The sequence below is a fragment of the Leptonychotes weddellii genome, chromosome 7 (assembly GCF_054177405.1).
Source record: "Leptonychotes weddellii isolate Sample4059 chromosome 7, ASM5417740v2, whole genome shotgun sequence".
NCBI classification, from domain to species: Eukaryota; Metazoa; Chordata; class Mammalia; order Carnivora; family Phocidae; genus Leptonychotes; species Leptonychotes weddellii.
The window spans coordinates 92012293-92035672 of record NC_138375.1 but is presented as its reverse complement, the minus strand read 5'-3'; the positions used below and the strand labels follow the sequence as shown (position 1 = coordinate 92035672).

At 35.9% G+C, this 23380-nt stretch overlaps 1 protein-coding gene across 1 annotated transcript in view; it reads left to right on the top strand.

Moving 5' to 3' along the window:
• FCHO2 (FCH and mu domain containing endocytic adaptor 2) overlaps nt 1–23380 on the top strand; it is a 115283-nt gene that overhangs the window by 42257 nt on the left and 49646 nt on the right. The window contains exons 7-11 of the mRNA XM_081826764.1: nt 2670–2768; nt 4231–4327; nt 17577–17621; nt 19822–19894; nt 23248–23272. Coding sequence (XP_081682890.1) covers nt 2670–2768; nt 4231–4327; nt 17577–17621; nt 19822–19894; nt 23248–23272 — 339 coding nt within the window. The remainder of the gene's footprint in view (nt 1–2669; nt 2769–4230; nt 4328–17576; nt 17622–19821; nt 19895–23247; nt 23273–23380) is intronic.

Sequence of the window (23380 nt, the reverse complement as noted above, 5' to 3'; positions counted from 1 at the left end):
TGTCAGACTAGTACAACGGCAGAAAGGGCTATCATTTCTTAATGGATAGTAGACTTTAAACTTTAATTTCAGCTATTTAGAAGTGAAAAGAATTCTTTTACATTTCCATCTTTCTTTGTTCCAGGCCAAGCACGTTGACCTGATTCACTGTCAGTCTAGTGAAAATCAGATTTGGGTGACAGGACCTATATTTACTAGTGGGAAAAGAAGTTGAGTCTGTGGGATGAAAGAGGTTAGGATTTATTTAGAGTATTGTGATTTAATTATTTTCATTTGGGGTTAGGAAAAAACATGATTAAAATTGTGAATTTTCTTTGTGTTTATGCTTTCTACTATTATTTAATGACACTTAAAAACTGGAGAGAATATGGAGATTTTGTTTAAACAGGTGGCTCATTCAAGGAAGCTTTGAGATTTGCTTAAACAACAACTTCAGATTAAGAACTTTTAGTATTAGGGTGCTTTTATGTATTAGAGTGGCTGACAAAATTGTACTTTTAATTTTTTATTTTTATTTATTTTTTTAAGAGAATATGTGAGTGGAGCCGGGGGAGGGGCATACAGGGAGAGAGAACTCCAAGCAAACTTCCCATTGAGCGTGGAGCCTGTTGTGAGCCTCGATCTCACAACCCTGAGATCATGACCTGAGCTGAAATCAAAAGTCAGATGCTTAACCGACTGAGCCACCCAGGCGTCCCCAAAATTGTACTTTTAAAAAAAATTAATGTAACAATACATATGAATACGGTGAATTTGAAATTGCAAGGAAGAAAAGCCTGATTTGTTCAAGAAAGTTCATTTATTTATATCCAAAACTAGAGACTGTAGTCCCATTGTTGAATTACTCTATGTTTAGTTATCACTAATTCTGAGGAATTGTGATATTTAGCAGATCCCCTACCCCCTAAAAAAACCAACCCAGCACAGTTTCTAAATTGCATCTGAATCACGCTTTGAGTTTTTGTGTGGCTTCATGCTTCAAGATATTTTTAAATAATTAAGGATATGTCTTACTCAGTGTAGCTCTTTCAAAAGAGAATGAAGGTGGCACAGTTTTCTTGGAATTAGGGATTATCCATATGAAATTTGTGGCTGTTTGACCTAGCTTTTCTGGATTTGGGTCTTACCAGTCTATGAGAAAATATCTTATTCATTAAATTGCAAAAATTTAAGCTGAAGGCAAATTCTTCTAATAGGAACATAAAATAGAATCATGCTTCTGTGGATATTCCTCACTTCTTAAGAAGGTAATTTAGAATCTTGAAATACTGGTATTCTCATTGATTTGGTCAAAATGAGTCAAAGCAAGACATTTTAACTCCACCATTTCTCATGAATAAAATTGATTGAAGTGTTTGAACTATTGTTACATTATTGCCAAAACTATAATTTCACCATTACTGATTTTTTTTAGAAAGTTCAGACCCTTGCGCAGATATGAACATGATCATTTAGCTTAGTGATTTTCTGATCATGTAACTCAGTGCTAAAGAAAATTATATATTAAATATGGGGTGAGGAAACTTAATTTGATAATCTAACCAGAAAAAATAACAAGGCATTTAGGCCTATTCCTTAGAACTGATTTAATTTGGAAAAAAAAAAAAAAAAGGGTAATCAGGTTTGTGCAGTCGAAATGACAAATGTATTTTGTTTGAAAATAGCTAGTTCAGCATTTCCCAAATCCTGTTTTGAGGAATATTATTGTTGTGTGAGATATTAATAGATACTCAGAGAAGAAGAAAAACAAAAAAGACTGTGTGGTCAAAGAAATTTGGAACACACTGGGTTAAGCAAAATGAAACATGTTTTATTTCAGTATTTCTTAGGCTTCTTAATTTGTTTATTGGAAGCCAAGTCTAGCAGTGGTTTTCTTCCCAGGGAATAAATATCAGAATGACCTGGGAATTTTTTCCCAACAACATTCTCATCTTTTTCCACTCCCATTCCCCAGGGAGTAGTAGAGGATCTATGCGTTCTATAGTTTGAAAACTTTTTCCAGGTGACTGGATGTATCCCCACCTTCTGTTGAGAACTGCTGAGATAGAGTATACAGGCTTTTCCATATTTCTTTGACCATAGACTACCTCTTTTGAAGGCCATGTATTAATATTTCAAGGATTAGAAAGACACTTTGAGAGTTCGGGCTAGATTATAAAGTCTTCAGAAGTAAACAGTAGCTTTTGCTCTGCCAACTATCTGCTCTTCAGTTGGAAACACTTCTGCCTTGGCTTTTGTGACACTCCTCATTTGGATCTCCTTCCAATTTTCTGACTGTAATTATAGATTTTAATTGTGGTGTCTTCAAACTCTGAACAAGTTCATACATGCCTGAGAAATGGCATAACAAAGTTTATATATTAAAAAGTTAAACATTTCAGTATATTTATTGGACCCATTTGTCTAGAAGTATTGTTAAACATTACATAATAATGTTAACTCACTAAATTTGGTTACCTGTATTGAGATGATTTAAAAGGTCTTTTGATTGCAGGGGCATCTGTCTGGCTCAGTTGGTAAACCATGTGACTCTTCATCTCAGGGTCAAGTTCGAGCCCCTCGTTGAGTGTAGATTACCTAAAAAAATAAATAATAATGTTAAAAAGTTTTGATTTCAGAGTGTGTGTATTTTTTATGTATATATGTAACTTTTCATATTTGTTATCCAGAAGTTTCAAGATATTGAAGAAGCTCATCTCATTCACATAAAGGAAATTATAGAATCCTTGTCAAATGCTGTAAAGGAAATTCATTTGCAAATAGCCCAGGTAAGTTTTTCCTTTTGTTGAACTGATCCATGAAAATTTTATGTTCATTTATGACTCTAAAAATCCAAAACTCAATTTTTTTTTTTAAATTTCAGGTAAGAATGTGTATTTACATGTATTAAATATAAAATAAACTGGATTTTTTGGGACCCCTGGGTGGCTCAGTTGGTTAAGCGTCTGCCTTCAGCTCAGGTCATGATCCCAAGGTCCTGGGATCCAGCCCTGCATCGGGTCCCTACTCAGAGGGGAGTCTGCTTCTCCCTCTGCTTGCCGCTCCCCCTGCTTGTGCACTCGCGCTCTCTCTCTCTTGCTCTTTATATTTGACAAATAAATAAAATCTTTAAAAAAAAAAATAAACAGCATATTTGATTGTTCGGCCACTAAGGGTGATATTGCAAACCAACTGTTAAAATTTAACTATAGCTCAGTCCTTTTACCTTAAAATTCTGAAGTTAATCAATCTTTGAATATTTTTTTTAAATTTTACTGTTTTATAATTTAGAACAGCAGTAAGTTATAGAACTTGTGCTTAGAGGGGCATGTGGGTGGCTCAGTTGCTTAAGTGTCTGATTTGAGCTCAGGTCACGATCTCAGAGTCCTGGGATTGAGCCCCGTGTTGGGCTCCCCACTCGGCAGGGAGTCTGCTTCCCCCTCTCCCTTGTGCTTGCTTGCTCTCTCAAATACATAAAATCTTAAAAAAAAAAAAGAACTTAGAAATTTTCCAAAAATAGGGGCTCCTGGCTGGCTCAGTTGGTGAAGCGTGTGATTCTTGATCTCGGGGTTGTGAGTTCGAGCCCCACGTTGGGTATAGGGATTACTTAAAAACAAAAAAATCTTTAAGAAAAAAAATTTTTTCCCCAAAAATATAAAAGCAATTTAATTATGACAATTTGGAGTGCATTGAAATAGAGTAAAGATGAGGTCTGTTATTTTTTATTATTAAGGATCTAAAAATTATTAGAGATCTATATAAGTTGTTTTTTTTTTTTTTTTGAGAGAGCGAGAATGAGAGAGAGAGAGTACATGAGAGGGGGGAGGGTTAGAGGGAGAAGCAGGCTCCTCGCCGAGCAGGGAGCCTGATGCGGGACTCGATCCCAGGACTCCAGGACCATGACCTGAGCCGAAGGCAGTCGCTTAACCAACTGAGCCACCCAAGAGCCCTAAGTTTTAATTTATCATAAGAATTATGTGTCTAAAGCATTCAAAGATGAGGATAGGAAACTTCCTTGACTTCTAAGACTGTGGGGCTGTATCTTCAGGGGTTCATGTAAACAGTGGTTGATACCCACAGGTCTACACATGCAGCATGTTAGGCAAATGAAAGTTCTCAAAGGCTTTGGGTCAAAAAAAACACATATTTTAGTGTAATGAATTTTAATTGCTTTGTGCAAGTTTTGTCTGAAATAACAGTAAGAATTTTTGACGGAAAAAGAAAAAAATTATCTTTATTTCACTTTAATAGGTCCATGAAGAATTTATAAATAACATGGCTAATACTACAGTTGAAAGCTTGATTCAAAAATTTGCTGAATCAAAAGGCACTGGGAAGGAAAGACCTGGTAAGATGATAAACTCTGGGGGTGCCTGGGTGGCTCAGTTGGTTGAGCATTTACCCTCGGCTCAGGTCGTGATCCCGGGGTCCTGGGGATCGAATCCCGCGTCAGGCTCTCTGCTTGGCCAGGAGCCTGCTTCTCCAACTCTGCCTGCTTGTGCTCTCTCTCTCTCTCTGTCAAATAAATGAAAATAACATCTTAAAAAAAAAAAAACTCTGTAAGGAAATGTATACAAATCTCGCATCTAGCAACAAATATATTTGCTTTTAATTTCCCAAACTGCAAAGTGGAGCTTAGGAGATACCTAAAAATCTGTAAAATATCAAGTATCATTTACTTTGTGTCCAATGATAGGTTAAATTAATATTTTTATTCTGGCCTTTAGTGGTTAATAATTTAATATTAAAGTGGTTATTATAACCTTAGTTAATATGTTGTCGTTTATTTACATTTTTCAAAGGCTTAGCAACAGAAGCCCAGTTTATTATTTTTATTTTTTTATTTTTAATTAAAAAAAATTTTTTTAAGTTTATGGATGTTGACACAGTGTTATGTTAGTTTCGTGTGTGCAGCATGGTGATTCACCTCCTCTGTGGGTTATGCTATGCTCACCACAAGTGTAGCTACCACGTATCACCATACAACACTATTGCAATATCATTGTCAATATTCCCTATGAACAGAGGCATTTTAGTAAGAGGAAGGTGGGAGAGAATATTGAGCCCTCAGAGCATTGAGGTCAACAGAGAACCTTCCATAAAATTTAATAACTTGTAAAATTTTCTTATTGAAATATGTATCCAACATATATATATATATTTTGAATATATATATATTTGTTGCATAAATATGTTGACTATATATATATATATATATATATATATGTTGGGTATATATATATGTTGAATATATTACCTGTATATTTGTTGCATGCTCTAAAACATTCAGACAGTGTTTTACACATTGGAGATAACCAGTGAACAAATGAATACAGGAATCCTGGTTCCTGTTTCATGAACAAATAATTACAGTATCCTGAATCTTTAACTTTTAATAAGCATGTTATGATCTATCAAATGTACTAAGCCCATTGTCTTGCTCTGCTCAGCATAGAGTCTTCCAGATTTCTTTATTTTGTTTATTGGTTATGATACCATGTTCTTGTAAGATATTTGTTTCACTCTACAGGTAAAAATAATTCAGCCTAGTAAAGAAAATATGGTTTGGAATTCAGGAAAATGGTTAAGTGATTTGTTGGGAAGTCTGGGAGCCATTTTTCTTTAGCACAGTTCCCAGAACTAAGGCTTGTAACCTAAATCTTCTTCACTTTTTCTTTTCAGATTTTATTAACTTTCAAATCATTGGTTCACTTACATTAATATTTTTCCCTTCAAATTTTCTTTTCATGCTTTCTCTACCTACCTGTTCAATTGCAGCATTTTGTTTCTGAATACTGGCACAGTAGAGATTTCTTCTCTAGTCCATTTTACATGTTATACAGCACATTCATATTTTGACTATACAATTAGGAACTCACAATTGCACTACTCCTAAATCTTTGACTTTTCATTATAGACAGAATGAAATTTAGGCTCTGGATTTGGATTTAAAGCTTTTCAGGATCTGCTCTGACTAGTCTTTAGTTTTTCTATTATTATTAGCCTTCACTGTAGCCAACTGGAACTGCTTGCTGTTTCCTATACATGCCCCTTTTCCTCCTTGGTACCTTAGTTGCCCTTATGTTCTTATTCTAGGAAATGCTATATCCCATTTCCTTCCTTCCTGCCCCGTGTCTTCCCATTTATTTGTCAAGCAAATAAACTCTTAAATACCCAGGTCATTTGCTACTTCCTCCATTGGAAGTGCCAGAGAACTTGAACTGTACTTTTTCCCCCTCCTTTGTTACTGGTGCTGTCTACCTTAAATTTTAATAATTGTGCAGATGTGAAGAAAAGTTCTGTATTTGATTCATCTGTTTATCTTCTTTATGGGTAAACAGTACATTTTTGTTGAGTGAATGAACAAACAGACATATCATAGTAAAGGTAGGATGTTAGGAAGGTTGCAGTGGATAGTCTTGCTATTAGAAAAGTCTTGGTGAGGACTAGTAAATAATTATGGTTAAAGTTTAGTGAGACTTACTCTCTGCCATGTAATGTGCCAACCACTTTGCAGGCAAATTTTGATCTTCAGCAACTGTGTGAAGTAGGTACTATTATTCTCATTTTAAAGATGAGGGAAATGTTGAGAGGTTAAAGGATTTGCCAAAGTTAGTACATGGCAGAGCAGATGGTAAAATGCCAGGATTCTTGACACCAGGGCCTATGCTTTGGAGAAATTAGAATAAAACTGAGTAAGTTCACATATATAAAGAGAATGAGGATGTTGAGATATATAACTACAGAAAAGTATTAAGCCCTAAAATTCCTTATAAAGAGATTAAATTATGGGGCACCTGGTGGTGCAGTTGGTTAAGCGTCTGACTCTTCATTTCGGCTCAGGTCATGGTCTCAGGATCGTGAGAGCGAGCTCTGTGTCAGGCTTTGTGCTGGGTGTGGAGCCTGCTTCGGATTGTCGCTCTCCCTCTGCCCCTCACCCCCTGTGCGCACCTGCGCGCTCTCTAAAAAAAAAGATTAAAGTATAAGTGAAGACCAGTTAAGAGAGGTAAAAATAGTTGGAGAACAAATACAGTTTTTATATAGAGCATTTAGAAGTGCTGATAGATAAAAGTAAAGATGTATTGCCCGATTAAAAGTGCCTTAGAACACTAAACAAGATCAGTAAATTGTATTATTATCGGTATCCTGTTTGTGACATTATGTTGTAGTTTTGCAAAATGTTATCATTGCAGGAAATTGGGCAAAGTGTGCAAGGAATCTCCCTGTATTTTTTTTTTTTTTACAACTGTCTGAATCTAATTATCCTAATAAAAATTACAGTTATTTTAGGGGCACCTGGGGGGGGGTCTCGGTTGGGTGTCTGGCTCATGGTTTTGCCTTGGGTCATGATCTCAGGGTTCGTGGGATCAAGCCCCAAGTCCAGCTCCATGCTCAGCATGGAGTTCACTTGGGATTCTCTGCCTCTTCTTCTGCCCCTCCCCCAGCCTGTGCTTGAGCACGCACTCTCTCTCTCTCTCTCTCAAATAAAATCTTTTTAAAAATTTCAGTTATTTTCTTATCTGTGGTATTACTTAGCCCTGTAGTTTGTGGTCTGTTCTTTAGTAGCAGTGAAATTTTTAAGCCTCATTGCCCTCATCTGTAAAGTGGGGATAATAATAGTATTTCTTTATGGGGTTGTTCTGAGGGTTATATGAGATAATGTAACATTTATTGAATACTTAATAAATGCTATGTTAAAAAAGTAATACATTTCTGATAAATGCGTAGCTACTAATTAAGATACTGTTTCTTTTATAAATTTAAATTTACTGGCCTCAGCATATATTGTGACATATAGAAAATCCCTGTAGCTAAATGGTAAGGCCAGGAATGGTGATGACATGGGCTTTCTTGGAATAATCACTAAGCCAAGAATTAGGTGACTGTTTTAGGGTGACTGTTGACACTGTGACTATAAATGACTGATTTTCAAAAAAAAAGTGGTCCTAGAACTAACTTTAAAAAGAAAGAATGGTGTCGGAGTAGAGTGGGTGGAATAAATATTACTTCTCTAGTTGGCTTGCTATGGGTGACTAGTTAATAGCTCTTTCTTTGTATTTGTTCAGCTTATGGGCACCTGAACAAATGAGTCTGGGGGCCTATTTCAGTGATGAAAATTTTGTGTTTCTCAGAAAAATAATATACTCAAAAATTTGCATTTGATTGTATGGAATTCATAGACTTAAAGGATTTTGTTTTGTGAGATGTATTCTAACGTTCAATTGTGTGAACTGCTAATTGCTGTTAATACTTTATTTCTCTTGTTTTGTAAGGGCCCCCTCTGGTGGATGAATTCCTTCTTAAACTAGTTTTCGTCCTGTGGGATTTATATTTTAAAAAGAAAACAAGTTTGTTAAAAAATTTATATATCTAAAAATTAACCTATTTTTCTTGTGCTGAAAAATGACCATTTTTTCTTTAGTCAGTTATTTGTTCAAAGATACAACCTTTAACTTTATGTCCAATTTTCCTATGTAAATCAAACACTTTGAGAACATTAAAACTTTTTTCCCTATTCATTGAGACTATTTTTATACTACTTATTATATGAAGTGCCTTTTTTGTCATTACTTTTTAAAAAATTAAGATGGGGCGGCTCAGTCAGTTAAGCGTCAGTCAGTTAAGCGTCTGACTCTTGGTTTCGGCCCAGGTTGTGATCTCAGGGTTGTGAGATTGAGCCCCCATGGGCTCCATGCAGTGTCTGCTTGCCCCTCTCCCTCTCCCCCTCTCCCCACTCATGCACGCATGCGCACACACACTCTCTCAAAATCTTAAAAAAAATAAAGATATAATTGACATATAGTATTGTATTAGTTTTAGATGTGCAACGTAATGATTTGATGTATGTATATGAGAAATGGTTGCCAAAATAAGTTTTAACGTACATCCCTACACAGTTACAGTTTTTTCCTTGTCATGAGAACTTTTAAGAACTACTTTCTCAGCAGCTTTCAAATACATAGTACAGTGTTGTTAACTATACAGTCACCATGCTGTATATTATTACATCTCCAGGACTTTAATCTTACCATAGAAGTTTGTACCTTTTGACCATCTTTAATCATCTCACCCACTCTTCACCCCCCCAACTCCCACTTTTGGCAACCACCAATCTTTTAACTGTATCTGTGAGTTTGGTTTGCTTTAGATTCCACATGTAAGTGAGATCATACAGTATTTGTTTTTTTCTGACTTACTCACTTAGCATTATGTCCTCAAGGCCTGTTAATATTGTTGCATGTGGCAGAATTTCTTTCTTTTTTTAATTGCTATGTAATTTTCCATTGTATATATACAGCACATTTCCTTTACCCAGTCAGTGGACAGTTAGGTTGTTACGCCAACTTGGCTATTGTAAATAAGGCTGCAGTGAACATGGGAGTGTATATGTCTTTTTGAGATAGTGATTTTGAATCCTTAAGATAAACAGCTACAAGTGGAATTGCTGGATCATATGGTAGTTCTATTTTTAAGTTTTTGAGGAACCTCCGTACTGTTTTTGTCGTTACTTTTTAAGTACTACTGGCTCTTCTGGAATTACAGTCAGTGTAAGTAGATACTTTGAATATCAAAGTGCCTGTGGTCTGAAGGGTTATGAATAAACAGGTGTTTTTTAATTGTGAATATCTTTTTGTGTTCTAATGACATCCTAGTATGTCTGGTCATTCTCATGTAGTTTAATTGCCAAAGGAAATTAAAACCATATTTTTGGAGTTTCCTGTTTTATAGTCATTCTGCTAATTTTGCTGTATGCTTTTTATAATTCATGAAAGTTAAGCAAGTTTCCATTTATAAGAAACAAAAGGATAAATCTAAAAAGTTGGTAGGCCAGTATATAATATGTTTAAATAAAAGATTTTGCTTAAAAACTTACCTTTATTTTCATTATATGATAATATAGGTTTATAGCTCTGATTTGAGGACTTCCAGGGAATATGCTGTGTTTAAAGATAAAAATATGAAAATCCTGAGAAAGGTACACGTGAAAAACAGCCACAAATGAAAAAGGAAAAATAAGATTCCTGTGGTCATACTGCCTAAATGAAATTGATTGACTAGTTTAAATATTTGGAAAATTTTAGCTTCTATATTTTTATTATTTTATTTATTTATTTTTTTAAATATTTATTTTATTATTATTTTTTAAAGGTTTATTTATTTATTTGACAGCGAGAGAGGGAACACAAGCAAGGGGGAGTGGGAGAGGGAGAAGCAGGCTTCCTGCAGAGCAGGGACCCTGATGCGGGGCTCGATCCAGGAGCCTGGGATCGTGACCTGAGCCGAAGGCAAAAGCTTAACTGACTGAGCCACCCAGGCGCCCCAAAGATTTATTTATTTTCGAGAGCGCATGCGTGCGAGGGCGTGGGTGGTGGGGGGAGGGGCAGAGGGAGAGGGAGAGAGACTCTTAAGCAAACTCGCTGCTGAGGGTGGAGCTCAAAGTGGGGGGGCTCTATCCCAGGACTCTGAGATCATGACCTGAGCTGAAATCAAGTTGGACACTTAACTAAGCCACCCCAGCATCCCTATGTTTTTTATTTTAAAATATAGGGTAAAGCAAATAATTTTTTAAAAATCTAAGGTCATCTTTCTATAGAGCTCTCAAGGATTTGGAATAATGCCAAATGTACAAATAGAGCTTCCTACCACTCCCCCGACCAAAGTTTTTTTATTTAAATCGGAGAAGCAAAAATGCTTGTGTAGAAAGCAAAATTAAAAATAGCTAAGAGACAAAGACTCACAGACCACACCAGTTAGACTGTGATTTCTTGTGTTTCCTATTTCATAGCTTGGGGAATGACTTAGAGGAATCATCCTCTTTCATGATGATGATTAGGAAAGAAGATAATGTAGATTAGCACAAAGAGAGAGTAAAAGAAAAGAGCTCTCTAAAAAAGTAACCTAGAAAAGTAACATAGAAAACTTCTGTGAAGAAGTACACCTTTACCTATTGTATCTAGCCACTCAGGGCAGAGGCATAGAACTCTGCCCTGTGGGATGTATATGGAACCTGATAATGATTTTCTTCTATGTCTTTTAGAGCAGGAATCAGCAAACTATGGCCATTGAGTTAAGTTTGGTGCTGCTTATTTTTGAGTTGGGTTATAGCAGCTTATAGAGGCTTATAAGCAAAGATTTGGTTTACGTTTTTAAATGATTGGGAGAAAAAATTAAGAGAGTATTTTGTAATACACAAAAAGTAGAAAATTCAGTTATCACTGTCCATAAAAGTTGTTTTGAACAGTTGCACTTACTTGTTTATGTATTGTCTGTGGCACCTTTCACACTATAACAGCAGAGGTCAGTAGTTGTGACAGATCTTACAGTCCACAAAGTCTAAAATATTCACTGTTTCACTCTTTGCAGAAAATATTTGCCTACCCCTGTGTTAGAAAGTATACTTTCTGTGTGGTGTAGTAGTAGGTATGTCATACTGCATTAGAATTGTGTACCTCATAATAGTATATAATCTTTTTTCAAAAGCTGATTCTGCTCTTCTTTTTGGGTTCAGAAATGATTTATTCTGATACCTTGCACTAACTACATCTGCAGTTATATCACAGCATTGTAATTGAATCTTATAATAATAATCCTAAATTGTGAAGTAAAGATTAAAATGTGAGCAGGCTTTGTTTAAGAAAAGCTTATTTCATTAATTTGAAGTAGCCACTAAAAATGTTAAATGTATAAACACTGGCAGCAAAATAGAAGTAAAAAAGTAAGGTAAGCTGATTACAGTTTTTACATGTGCGTAATAACAAGGGCAGAGTTTTAGTTCTTTTTGCAATATGTAAAAAGCTAGCTTAAACCACTTTGAACTTACAAGGAAATTTATTGGAAAGAAACTGAGATATCCAAAATCAGGAATATAGCCAGGCTGCAGAAGGAAACCTAAACCTGTAGGAACCCTAAGTATCATTTTTCCTTCATTCGATTTATTTCTACTGCTTTTTTTTTTCTTTGCACAATGGCTTTCTTTGCTTTTCCAGGCACGTGACATAAGGTGACCTCTCTGTAATTTCTAGGTATTTCTATTTGTTCTTTAATTGCAGGCACAGCTCAGAATTAACCCAGGTTGTGGTCCCTTTACAGATTTCTGGGAGAAAGAATCTGGTCCAGGTAATCTTGGATCAGGTAATTTTTCTTATTTAGTCAGTTCTGACTAGGTCATGTAGTATAAACATGGCTTCTGTACCACTTGTGGAGAAGAGGGAAGTTCCCAGGAAAAAGAGATATAGTGAGTTGGGTATAATCACCCAAGGTTTTATCAGTATCACAGAGGGTAAAAACATGACTCAGTCTAGGAGGTATGTCAAATATGGAGGTAGTGTCAGATTTTGGATATGTAGGAGATTATATTTCACTGTTAAGATTCTGTGTGGAGAACTAGATGAAATTTTGAACGTTTATGAAGTTTTACAGTGACTGAAATTTCATAGTGAAAAACCTGTATTTTTCATTTAAGACCCTGGTTCCTAAGTTTGCCTCATCACTGATTCTTAAGCCTTGGGAACATAGGAGAATCAGTAGCGGAAATTTTTCTTTTCCTTTTCATTTCTCCCTTCCTTCCTTCCTTTTTCTCTCTGTCTCTGTCCCTCTCTTTCCCTCTTGCTCCCCTCCAGTCTCTTTTTTTAAAAAATGTATGGACAGTTCACTGCCCCAGAAATTCTGATTTCAGTGGTCTAAAGTGGTGGATCCTTGATACCACTATATTTTAAAACTTACCTGAGTCTAATGTGCAGCCATTGTTCAGAATCCATAGCATTTATCACTGGATGCTTGTTATAAATTCAGAATCTCAAACCCTACCCAGGCCTACTGAAAGAGGATCTGCATTTTATTTATTTAAAGAATCTGCATTTTAATAAGATCCCCAGGCAGCTTGTATGTAGAGTAAAATTGGAGAAGCACTGTCTAGAATTAGTGAATATCTGGCAGTGGACCCAAGGGTTCCCTCAGACTGTAGTTCTCGAAGTGTGATCCCAGGACCATCTACAGTCACATGGGAGTTTGTTAAAAATGCACATTCTGAGCATCAACCTAGACTTTCTGAATAGGACACTGGGGAGGTGGGGGCAGCAATTTGTGGTTTAATGAGCTCTCCAGATGATTCTTAAGCAGGGAGCATTGCACTAGGAGATTCAAGTAGGTATTGGGATTTGGAACCACTGGATTGAGAGAATCCTTTCTACAAGCTCTTTATTAAAAGAAATACTCCTGAAGTAAAGGGGCATTAATGTTGCAACTTAACTTTCAAATGATTTAACAAGCTAAAAAAGAAAAAAAAAAAAAAACTATATGTGTCTATGGGTATTTGTAGAGAAAGGAAAAGCAAATATGGCAAAGGTTATTTTCTACCATAGCATTTATAAAAATGATATGAACTATGGGCACCTATCCAGGTCGCTCAGTCGGTTAAGTGTCCGACTCTTGATTTTGGCTGGGGTCATGAATCTTGGGGTCGTGAGTTCCAGCCCTGTGTTGGGCTCCGTGCTCAGCAGAGAGTCTCCCTCTGCCATGCCCTAGCTCATGCTCTCAATCTCTTTCTCTCTTAAAAAAAAAAAAAAAAAAAAAGACCTAAGTTCAAGTAGAGTAACTAGTTTAAGGTAATTAGCCAGCAAGCAGGTGGCAAAACCAGAACTTGAGCCTCCATGCCCTTTGTACATTACCACAAGCTGGAGTTTGATGTTGTTTTTCATGTTAGCTTGCCTGAGTTCACCGTCCAGGCATCTAGGAATGTGGCTGTGTTGCATTCTACAGGCCCAGGAGCAAACTTGAAAATTTAGTCATTGACTTCCATTATTATGACTAACTCTCCCCTCCCCCACCCCATCCCCTCCTTCCCTCCCACTCTCCTGTGTCATAGTTCCCTCCCTACCCCCTATTATCATCATTCTTATTATTAGACTTTGGGATCTGGGCATGTTCATATATTTTATTTTGGCTTCTAACAGAACCAAGTGTTCTTTGGTTTGAGTTGGGCATATGCAGAAAAATGCTTGATTTGTGTAGCCCAGACTTACTATTTCAGTTTTCAGGCCAGTTATTAACTAGATAGAGTTGCAAATTTGCCCTGATTTAGCATTGGTTTCAGAACAGTGGGAACTATTAAGTGTTTTACTTTTTAAAATACTGTACCTCATCCATAAAATGTGTTGATTAAAGATTGCTGTTAAATTGTCTCTCCTCCTGTAACATTTCTTAAAAGTTTTGATCCAAATTAGAATTAGATGAGTTCTTTAGGTTGTTGACTTTTTCTTTTTTTTTAATAGCAATAATTTATTCCTACCTGACGATTAAAGAAAAATCCTCTATAAGAATTGTTGACCTCATGGAGGTCTGCCTTTAATTGAACTCATGATGGCATTTTTATATAATGTGTAAAAGAGCATCCGGAGACAGAGCCAACATGGTCTTATTTGCTTTTATACAAATTAAATTGCCCTTGTGGCCCAGCATAAAATCTAAGTGCTAAGAGCAGTTATTTATTTTGACAACAGAATTAATTGAGCCTAAACAGTTGAGATTCCAGTTGTAGCAAACTATTCTTTCTGAGTCTCACTCTGGCTTTGGGACTGTCAAAAAAAGTAACTTGTCTTATGATTAAATAGCAGAATGATGGGCAGTGGACTGCATTTGAGGGAGATGCTGAATAAACTTTCTACTTGTGAAACATTTCAGAATTGACATGCTGCAAGGGGGTCAGAATGCACATTGACATCCAGCTGAGCTGGCAGCTGGCACAGAGCCAGGCACGCAAAGCTTTGCTGTGTGAAGTGGCATGTGGAACATATGCCGTTTGATAAAGAAAATCTTTTTCATGCATGAGTTAATTTTTTAAAGGTATTTTTAGTTTTATTATACCAGAAATTTCGTATTTCTGTCTTTAATAGAAAAGCTTATATGCTGAAGGTACTCAGTGTAAAACTTTTATATGTATTTTACAATTTGAAAGGATCTGGCATCTCATATTTCAGAAATGTTTGTGATTTTGAACAGTTTATTTTTATTGGACATTTCCCTATTCCAAATGAATTTTAAGAGGGTGTTTAGAAAAGATACAGGGAAAAGCAATTGAGATATATCTGGTATAGGAAAAAGGTTTTGTGAGAAAAAAGTGTAGAATTCTGTTGGAGGGAACTTTGGTAGAGTTAAGGGGTGCCTTTGCTATTTCCATTTATATGAAAGCATCCAACGGGCCGCCTGGGTGGCTCAGTCGTTAAGCGTCTGCCTTCGGTTCAGGTCAGGATCCCAGGGTCCTGGGATCGAGCCCCACATCGGGCTCCCTGCTCAGCGGGAAGCCTGCTTCTCCCTCCCTCACTCCCCCTGCTTGTGTTCCCTGTCTCGCTGTGTCTCTCTCTGTCAAATAAATAAATAAAATCTTAAAAAAAAAAAAAAAAAGATTATATGAAAGCATCCAAAGATCTTAAAAATATATATATATCACATTTGCTAAGATGATGTTATAAAAGTCTTTCTAGATGCTCTATTTTAAAATATTTGTAAATAATGCAATTTGTTTGGCATTGATTTTTTGTTTTGTTTTTCCTCTGTAGAATAAGCCCATAGCCTGAAGAATTGAGATTCTGTAAATCATTACTGGGCACAGATTATGTGATATGTAACTGTAGGAGCTCTCAGATTTATTTGATAGGTGGTCATAGTCTCTTAAGGTTTATTAGTAAGTGATAAAGCTAATAATACATAATAAACTGTTGGTAATTTAGGTAGAGATTTTTCATTCTTCATAATTTTTACATCAGCTAGTTGCTAATTATCAGATGGACATACTACAGTTCTTTACCTTTAGAGATCTTTCAGTTTCATCTCTTTGTGAACTGTTAACTTAAGCCTCTAATGGATTTTAACAACAAGCTCATTTAATGAATTCTTAGCTTCCAGATTTGCAGAGTGGACTTGAAGTCTTTAAATTTTTAATTAGGCCATGTTCTGATTCTAAGGCTTTTTTTTTTTTTTTTAAGATTTTATTTATTTATTTGAGATAGAGAGAATGAGAGAGAGAGCACATGAGAGGGGGGAGGGTCAGAGGGAGAAGCAGGCTCCTTGCTGAGCAGGGAGCCCGATGTGGGACTCGATCCAGGGACTCCAGGATCATGACCTGAGCCGAAGGCAGTCGCTTAACCAACTGAGCCACCCAGGCGCCCTGATTCTAAGGCTTTTTTGGGTGGAAGTAGTGAATGTATTTTTTTCTTTTTTTTGGTCACATGATATGTATCATAAGAATACTATAGTAAGAAAGGTATTGCTAATTAATTGATTAGGACTTTGTTTATCAACTCTTCTTTGAGTTTTTTTAAAGTTATTTTGCTTATCCCTAAATGTTAAAGTACTCTATTTGAATAGAAACCGGAACTGAAGAAGTAGATCTTAGATTTGGGGTCAGGAAGAAGGACATTTTAGCGAATATTTTTAGGTGTTCCTACTTGTAGAGAAATCTTTCTTTGTTAATCAGTGCCTTTCTTTTGTAATGGAATCATCAGTGGGAACTCTGATTATGAACTATCATAGGTACAGTTAAACTTAACGTCTCAAAAGAACCAATAACGAAATCTTCCATTTTCTACTCTTCAAGCTCTATTTTTAAATTATTTGAAATAATATGTTGAACCTATTACTATTCATAAGTTACTTCAGAAAAATACTGGACTTGCTTAAATTTAAGTATTAAAAAACAGGGCTAAAATGATAGTTTAACAGAAGATAATTTTTTAGTCTGATACTTAGCTTTGGGGATGTTTCAGTAGAACAGTGATTCATGCTTTTGCTAACTTTCTTACTACCTAAATAATTTAGTATTCCATGTAAATGAAATATACCATTATATGGGATTTAAGGCTAGTCTTAGCAGATCTATTATTTTAGGGCTATTTTGTTTTTCAGCTGATAGCTATTTTATCATCTTCTTCCTCTCTGTAGTCTATCCCTCATACCAGTGCTAAATTAATTTTCTTGTAAGCCACTTTGCAGGGGCATGTGTGTATCACCTCACATGAAAACTCTTCCCATTACCTGCAAACTACAAGTTCACATTCCTTGACCCACTATACAGTTAGAGCATCACCACCTAGCTACTACGCAATTAGTGCATTTATTTATTCAGCAGATATTTGTTAAAGACCTATTATTTGCCAGTTCACAGTCGTCTACTAGACAGACAAATTCCCAAGCTTACATTCTAGTAGTATTTACTTGTTGGTCCCCCTGCCCTCCCCATTAACAAAACCAAGGATTCAACAACTGCCTTTTATTATGCTTGTTTTCTCTCAAGTATTCTGCAAGCTCCTTGAAAGCAGAAACTACAGATTAGGTTTGTGTCACCAGTTCTGTAGTATCATATATAAAAGGTTTTCAGTAAATTGTGATCATAATAATAGGCTAGTCTCAGTTTTTGTCACTGTTAGGATTATTTGAATTTTAAAATTATTGATATTTTAATTAGTGCTATCAGATAACACTAGAACACATGTCAGGTCAGTTAAAAAGCTGTAATGGGATCTGATCTGATTGTTTCCCTCAACTTGCCTTTTTTTCTTTTTAATTTTTACTAGCAGTTGTTCATCTGTTTTTTGTTTGTTTAGGCCTTATTGAATTTGAAGAATGTGACCCCGCTAGTGCAGTTGAAGGTAAGTTGACTATTTGTAATAGTGTTAACTAGCTAATATCTTCTGTTATTGAATAAATAGAGTGGCTGTTATCCATTGGTGTCAGCCTGTCTGTGGAGTGATACAGAACATCTGAATGTGGTTTGAAGACCTACAGATAATATTCTTTACTTAATAAATAAACAGTAGGTTTGCCCAAAGGAGTATTGAGTGTGTTAGAGTATATATCTTAAAAGATTAAATACAACATGTATTTATTTTCAAATATACATTGAGATTATTTTCTTTATTGACATCCATTTTAAACATTCTCATGTCATAAATATGAAAATGATCACTACACATTGATGTATAAGACTTACTCCTTTTTTTTTTAAGTTTTTATTTATTTGACAGAGACACAGCAAGAGAGGGAACATAAGCAGGTGGAGTGGGAGAGGGGGAAGCAGGCTTCCCACTGAGCAGGGAGCCCAGTGTGGGGCTTGATTCCAGGACCCTGGGATCATGACCTGAGCCGAAGGCAGACACTTAACGACTGAGCCACGCAGGGGCCCCAATATAAGACTTATTCTAAAGTGAGAAACATTTCAGTAATTAATGAGGTTATATATTAATGTTGTTATTACTGTCATTCAAAATGAGTGATGATGTGACTTGGAGAAAGGGTTCACAACCCTTCCTGTTTGTTTAAAGATATTATGCACCCAACGTAGGGCTTGAGTTTACAACCCCAAGATCAAGAGTCCCATGCTCCTCTGACTGAGCCATCCAGGTACCCCTCTTCCTGTTTAAATGGATGATTTTCATAGTATGAAACCTAAGAGATACCTACTATTTTTGTCATATTTTATGTATCTCACTTTGTGAGCTACTAGAAGTAATTTGAAAACAATCTTCTATTTTTTTCTTCCAACATTTATGTAAGAATTTGGAGAAAAGGTTTGCTGTTGTGTATAAGGTTCTCATTGGAGAAGTCAGGGGCTCTGGTGCCTAGACTTTTTTTTCTTTAAGAGAGGGGGTGGGACAGGGAGGGTTAGAGAGGGAGAATTTTTTTTTTTCTTTCAAGATTTCATTTAAATTCAAGTTCTCATATAGTGTAATATTAGTTTCAGGGGTAGAATTTAGTGATTCATCAGTTGCATGTAATACCCAATTCTCATTACATCAAGTGCCTTCCTTAATGCCCATCACCTAGTTACCCCATCCCCCCACTCACTTCCCCTCCAGCAACCCTCAGTTGCCTGTATCTAAGAGTCGTGAGGCACCTGGGTGGCTCAGTGAGTTAAGCATCTGCCTTGGGCTCAGGTCATGATCCCGGGGTTTGGGATTGAGCCCTGCATCAGGCTCCCTGCTCAGCAGGGAGTCTGCTTCTCCCTCTCCCTCTGCCCATTCCCTGCCCCCCCCCCCCCGCTTGTGCGCTCTCTCTCACTCTCTCAAATAAATAAATAAAATCTTAAAAAAAAAAAAGCCTCTTAGGGTTTGCCTCCCTCTCTTTATCTTATTTTATTTTTTCTTCCTTTCCCCTATGTTCATCTGTTTTGTTTCTTAAATTCCACATATGAGTGAAGGCATATGGTATTTGTCTTTCTCTGACTGACCTAATTCGCTTAGCATAATACACTCCAGTTCCAGGAGAGAGAAAATCTTTTTTTTTTTTTTTAAAGATTTTTATTTATTTTTTTGACAGAGACAGCGAGAGAGGGAACACAAGCAGGGGGAGTGGGAGAGGGAGAAGCAGGCTTCCCTGCTGAGCAAGAAACCCGATGCGGGACTCGATCCCAGGACCCTGGGATCATGACCTGAGCCGAAGGCAGACGCTCAACGGCTGAGCCACCCAGGCGCCCCGAGAGAGAAAATCTTAAGGAGGCTCCACAGCCAGTGTGGGGCCCATTGCTGGGCTAGATCTTATGACCTGAGCTGAGATCATGACCTGAGTTTACAACCCCAAGTTGTAAAGTGGAGTGAGATCATGACCTGAGCTGAAATCAAGAGTTGGACGCTTAACCATCTGAGCCACCCAGGCGCCCTGGTGTCTAGACTTCTTATAGTTCCTAACTTCTTAAGTTCCTGTAAGCAATAATTATTTAAGTTCTCTGTACTTCAGCTTTCTTTGTTGTAAAATGTGGATAGTAGGGGCACCTGGGTGGCACCTCAGATCCTGATTCATAAATATATTGATCAGCAAGTTATTTTTTCTGTAACAATATATATTTATTTTAAGGTGTAAAACCAAGGAAAAGAAAGACTTTTGGTTTGCCAGGGATAATTAAAAAGGAAAAGGATGCAGAGTCTGTGTAAGTATATTACATATTGTCAAAATCCTCTGTTACTAAGAATAAGACTGTTGTTTTGAATTTGAGAAGAAAAAATTCCATCAGAAATAACTCATAGTATGTATGTCTAAGGTTTGAAAAATACAGTTTTCTAAATACATTTACTAGCTCCTCTGGCTTTAGATAAAAGTGTTAACTTTACTTATTGTTTTAAAATTTTAAGATGAAAGCTTTAGTGTCTTGAAATTGAAACTTTAAAGGTACCCTTTTTATAAAATGATACATGCATATTTTAAAAAACCAAAGTGCAGAGGAAACTAAAAATTCTTCTAAGTCTTAATGCGAAAGAAAAAAGCCATGGTCAACAATTTAATGAAAATCCTTCTAGACAAGTCTAAACATAGAGGCACACAGCGATATATGTACACATAAATAGAAAATAGGGGAGAACAAAGGTGCTAACATGTCTTAAACATTTATACTAGGTCATCAATTTTTAGATGGGGGATGGAGTATAAATATGATTTACGTATTTTAAAAATTAATATACAAAGAATATATAATTTGCATATAATAAATACAACAAGTATTGGGTAAATGAAGTTTTCTACCTTGGCTACACATTAGAACCACGTGGAAAATTAAAATAGATATATTTGTCAGGCCCCACCTCAGACCAATTAAACCAGATTCTCAGGGTGTGAGGCCGAGCATAATTTTGGTTTGGTTTGGTTTTAAGCAGCCTGTCTGATTCCTAACATACACCTAGGGTTGAGAATCTCTAAGAGCTATGATTTACAAGAGACAAACTGGAATCTTTCTTTCTCTAATTTCTCGACCTTATATAGATTGACAGGATGCTAATCAAATCTTAAATGATTTGTTAACTGCGTAACACTGGCTGAAAATTTGTTTAAAATCCCTACTTCTCTAGCATAATAAGTAGAGCTGTTATAGGCACTCATATTTTCAGTATAAGAGAACAGTTTGTGCTTTGGGTGTTCTTATCTCCTACCTAGTTAGATTCTTTTTATCTGAGTTTCTCAGAGTGTCTAACCACTCCAAATTTCTGTTTCTTCCTCTCTCCCAAGTTTTACTTGGTTAACAAATTAAGACCAAGTGCAAAGTAATTTATATCTGTAGTTACCATCTCATCTGCAAATGTCTTTTCAGCATTTATGAAGCGGGTATTTTGCTAAGGAGATGGAATCCAATCTATTTTTTATAACATTGGAAATACGGAAATCTAAATAGTTGATTTGTAAGTGAAATTATAAATGTGGCCAGTTCATCTGTGGGTATATTGTAAAAAATAAAGGCCTTAAATTCAAATATTTTAATAATATATGGTTTTCACAGCTGTCCAGGGAGTGTACAATATTTTTGCTTATTCTGTGTTTTATTTTATTTTTTTTGAAGATTTTATTTATTTATTTGACAGACACAGCGAGAGAGGGAACACAAGCAGGGGGAGTGGGAGAGGGAGAAGCAGGCTTCCCGTGGAGCAGGGAACCCTATGCGGGGCTCGATCCCAGGACCCCGGGATCATGACCTGAGCCGAAGGCAGACGCTTAACGACTGAGCCACCCAGGCGCCCCTTATTCTGTGTTTTTAAAATAGTTTTTCGTGGTCAGTAATTTGCCAGTACTATCATTAGGCCACTTGGATATTGGAATGTTTTTTTTTACAAACACTGAGAAGACCAGAGCCAAAAACCAGTGCTTAAACAACTGCATCATGATTGCGTTATTTCAACACTTGCAGGCAGGAAAAATGTTAGAAATCGCTTTGTTTGAAATGCCTGAGGCTCATGGCAATGCTTCTTCGCATAGCCTGAAGGCTTGAAATACCAGCAATTGTGGAAGAGGGGTCCTGCTCAGAGCTTGCTCAGAGCTTGCTCTTCCTGGGGCTTCAACTGCAGGTCTCATTGCAGCCCACTGTGAAAGCAAACAGATGAGTGCTTCACCACAAAGACTGGAGAGCTCTGGCTAAAAGCCAGAGAATAAACTGTTTGGAACTTTGACACTTGTGTATCTTTTTAAAAAAGAAGGAAGTAGAAGTGCTCCAGTATCTTAAATGATTTGATTCCATAGATGGATTGAATTTATTATTATGGTGCCTTTTCTGGAACATTTCCTCCGAGTATGCATAGGAATATACCAGTAATAAGGAAGCTCTTTTTCAAAACTTGCAATTTTAAGTGACGTTTAAATGGCTATAAAGACACAAGAGGCTTGCGTTTACCCTCTTTGGTGCTTCCATTTGGATTAAGAGCAGTGTAGTCATCTACCTCTATTTTCAGTATTTCAGTCTATTCCATCCTGTCTTCCTTTAACAAAATTCTTCAGTTTGTAAATTTTTCTCTGGTTTGTGCTTAGTCTTTGGGTAGATAGAGATGACCTATTTATCCTATATATTAATTTAGTACTTTTTATTATTGTTCATTGGGCTCTCAAGGTATACTTAATACGTATGTTTTCAGTCTCTTATTGAAGTGGCAGATTCTGATATTATATGCATTAACTGTCTCAGGCCACCGAATATGTAACTAATCCAAATGCCTTTTAAATATTCACTCTAATTTCTGTTAGTGAATTTATTCTAGAATATGAATATAGAAATTTTTCTAACCTTATTCCTCATGGCCTCAGTGTCTTTATGGAGTTAGGTCTTTATTTGGTTGAGAAAGTTGGTCTATTTTATGTTTTAGTTTTACATTCAAAACACTTCGCTAGTTTATATCCAAATTAATATTGATAAGTTAAATGATAAAATACCAGTTTTCAACAACTTACTATATTAGACCAGAAAGCTTTTGCAAGCAGAATTCTGACTACTCATTTAACATAAATGGAGAAAAATGGTTTGGCTTCTATATATATGCTAGCTACGGATATTACTTCAAATAAAACTGAAGTTTTAACAAGAATATATTGTAAAATATTATTTACTTATATTTATCAATTAATAAAATTACAGACTTTTTTAAAAAGCCAAGCTTTCTTCTTAGAATTTCTTTTTTACAACTTTCTCTACCTGAAGAATTAAAAGCCAGTAGCAATCCTTGTAGGACTGACAGCTTCCTTTATATGATTCATGTGTATACTCATGGAAAATAAGTGCTTTTGAAGTACAAATTTTTAAAATACTTGTAAGCTGTTTGAGTTGTATTTTGCCGTGTATTATGGATATAGGAATGCCTTCTTTTGAACTTTAAAATTATTTGGTATATTTTAATCCTCATGATTTGATTTTTCTAAGTATCTTTGTAAAGTTTAAATAGAAGTTATGTTTAAATAATGTAAACACTTTCAATATACTATAATTACAGATCTGCTAGTTGATTATTTCTAATATTTTGTTTATTTTAATAGGGAATGCCCTGATGCAGATTCACTTGTAAGTTGATTTTACTTTGATATAAACCATGTAAATTAGCTGTTTTCATTAGGAATAACCAATATATTTGGGTTGAGTTGTTAACAAATCTTTCCAAGAAAAATAGTA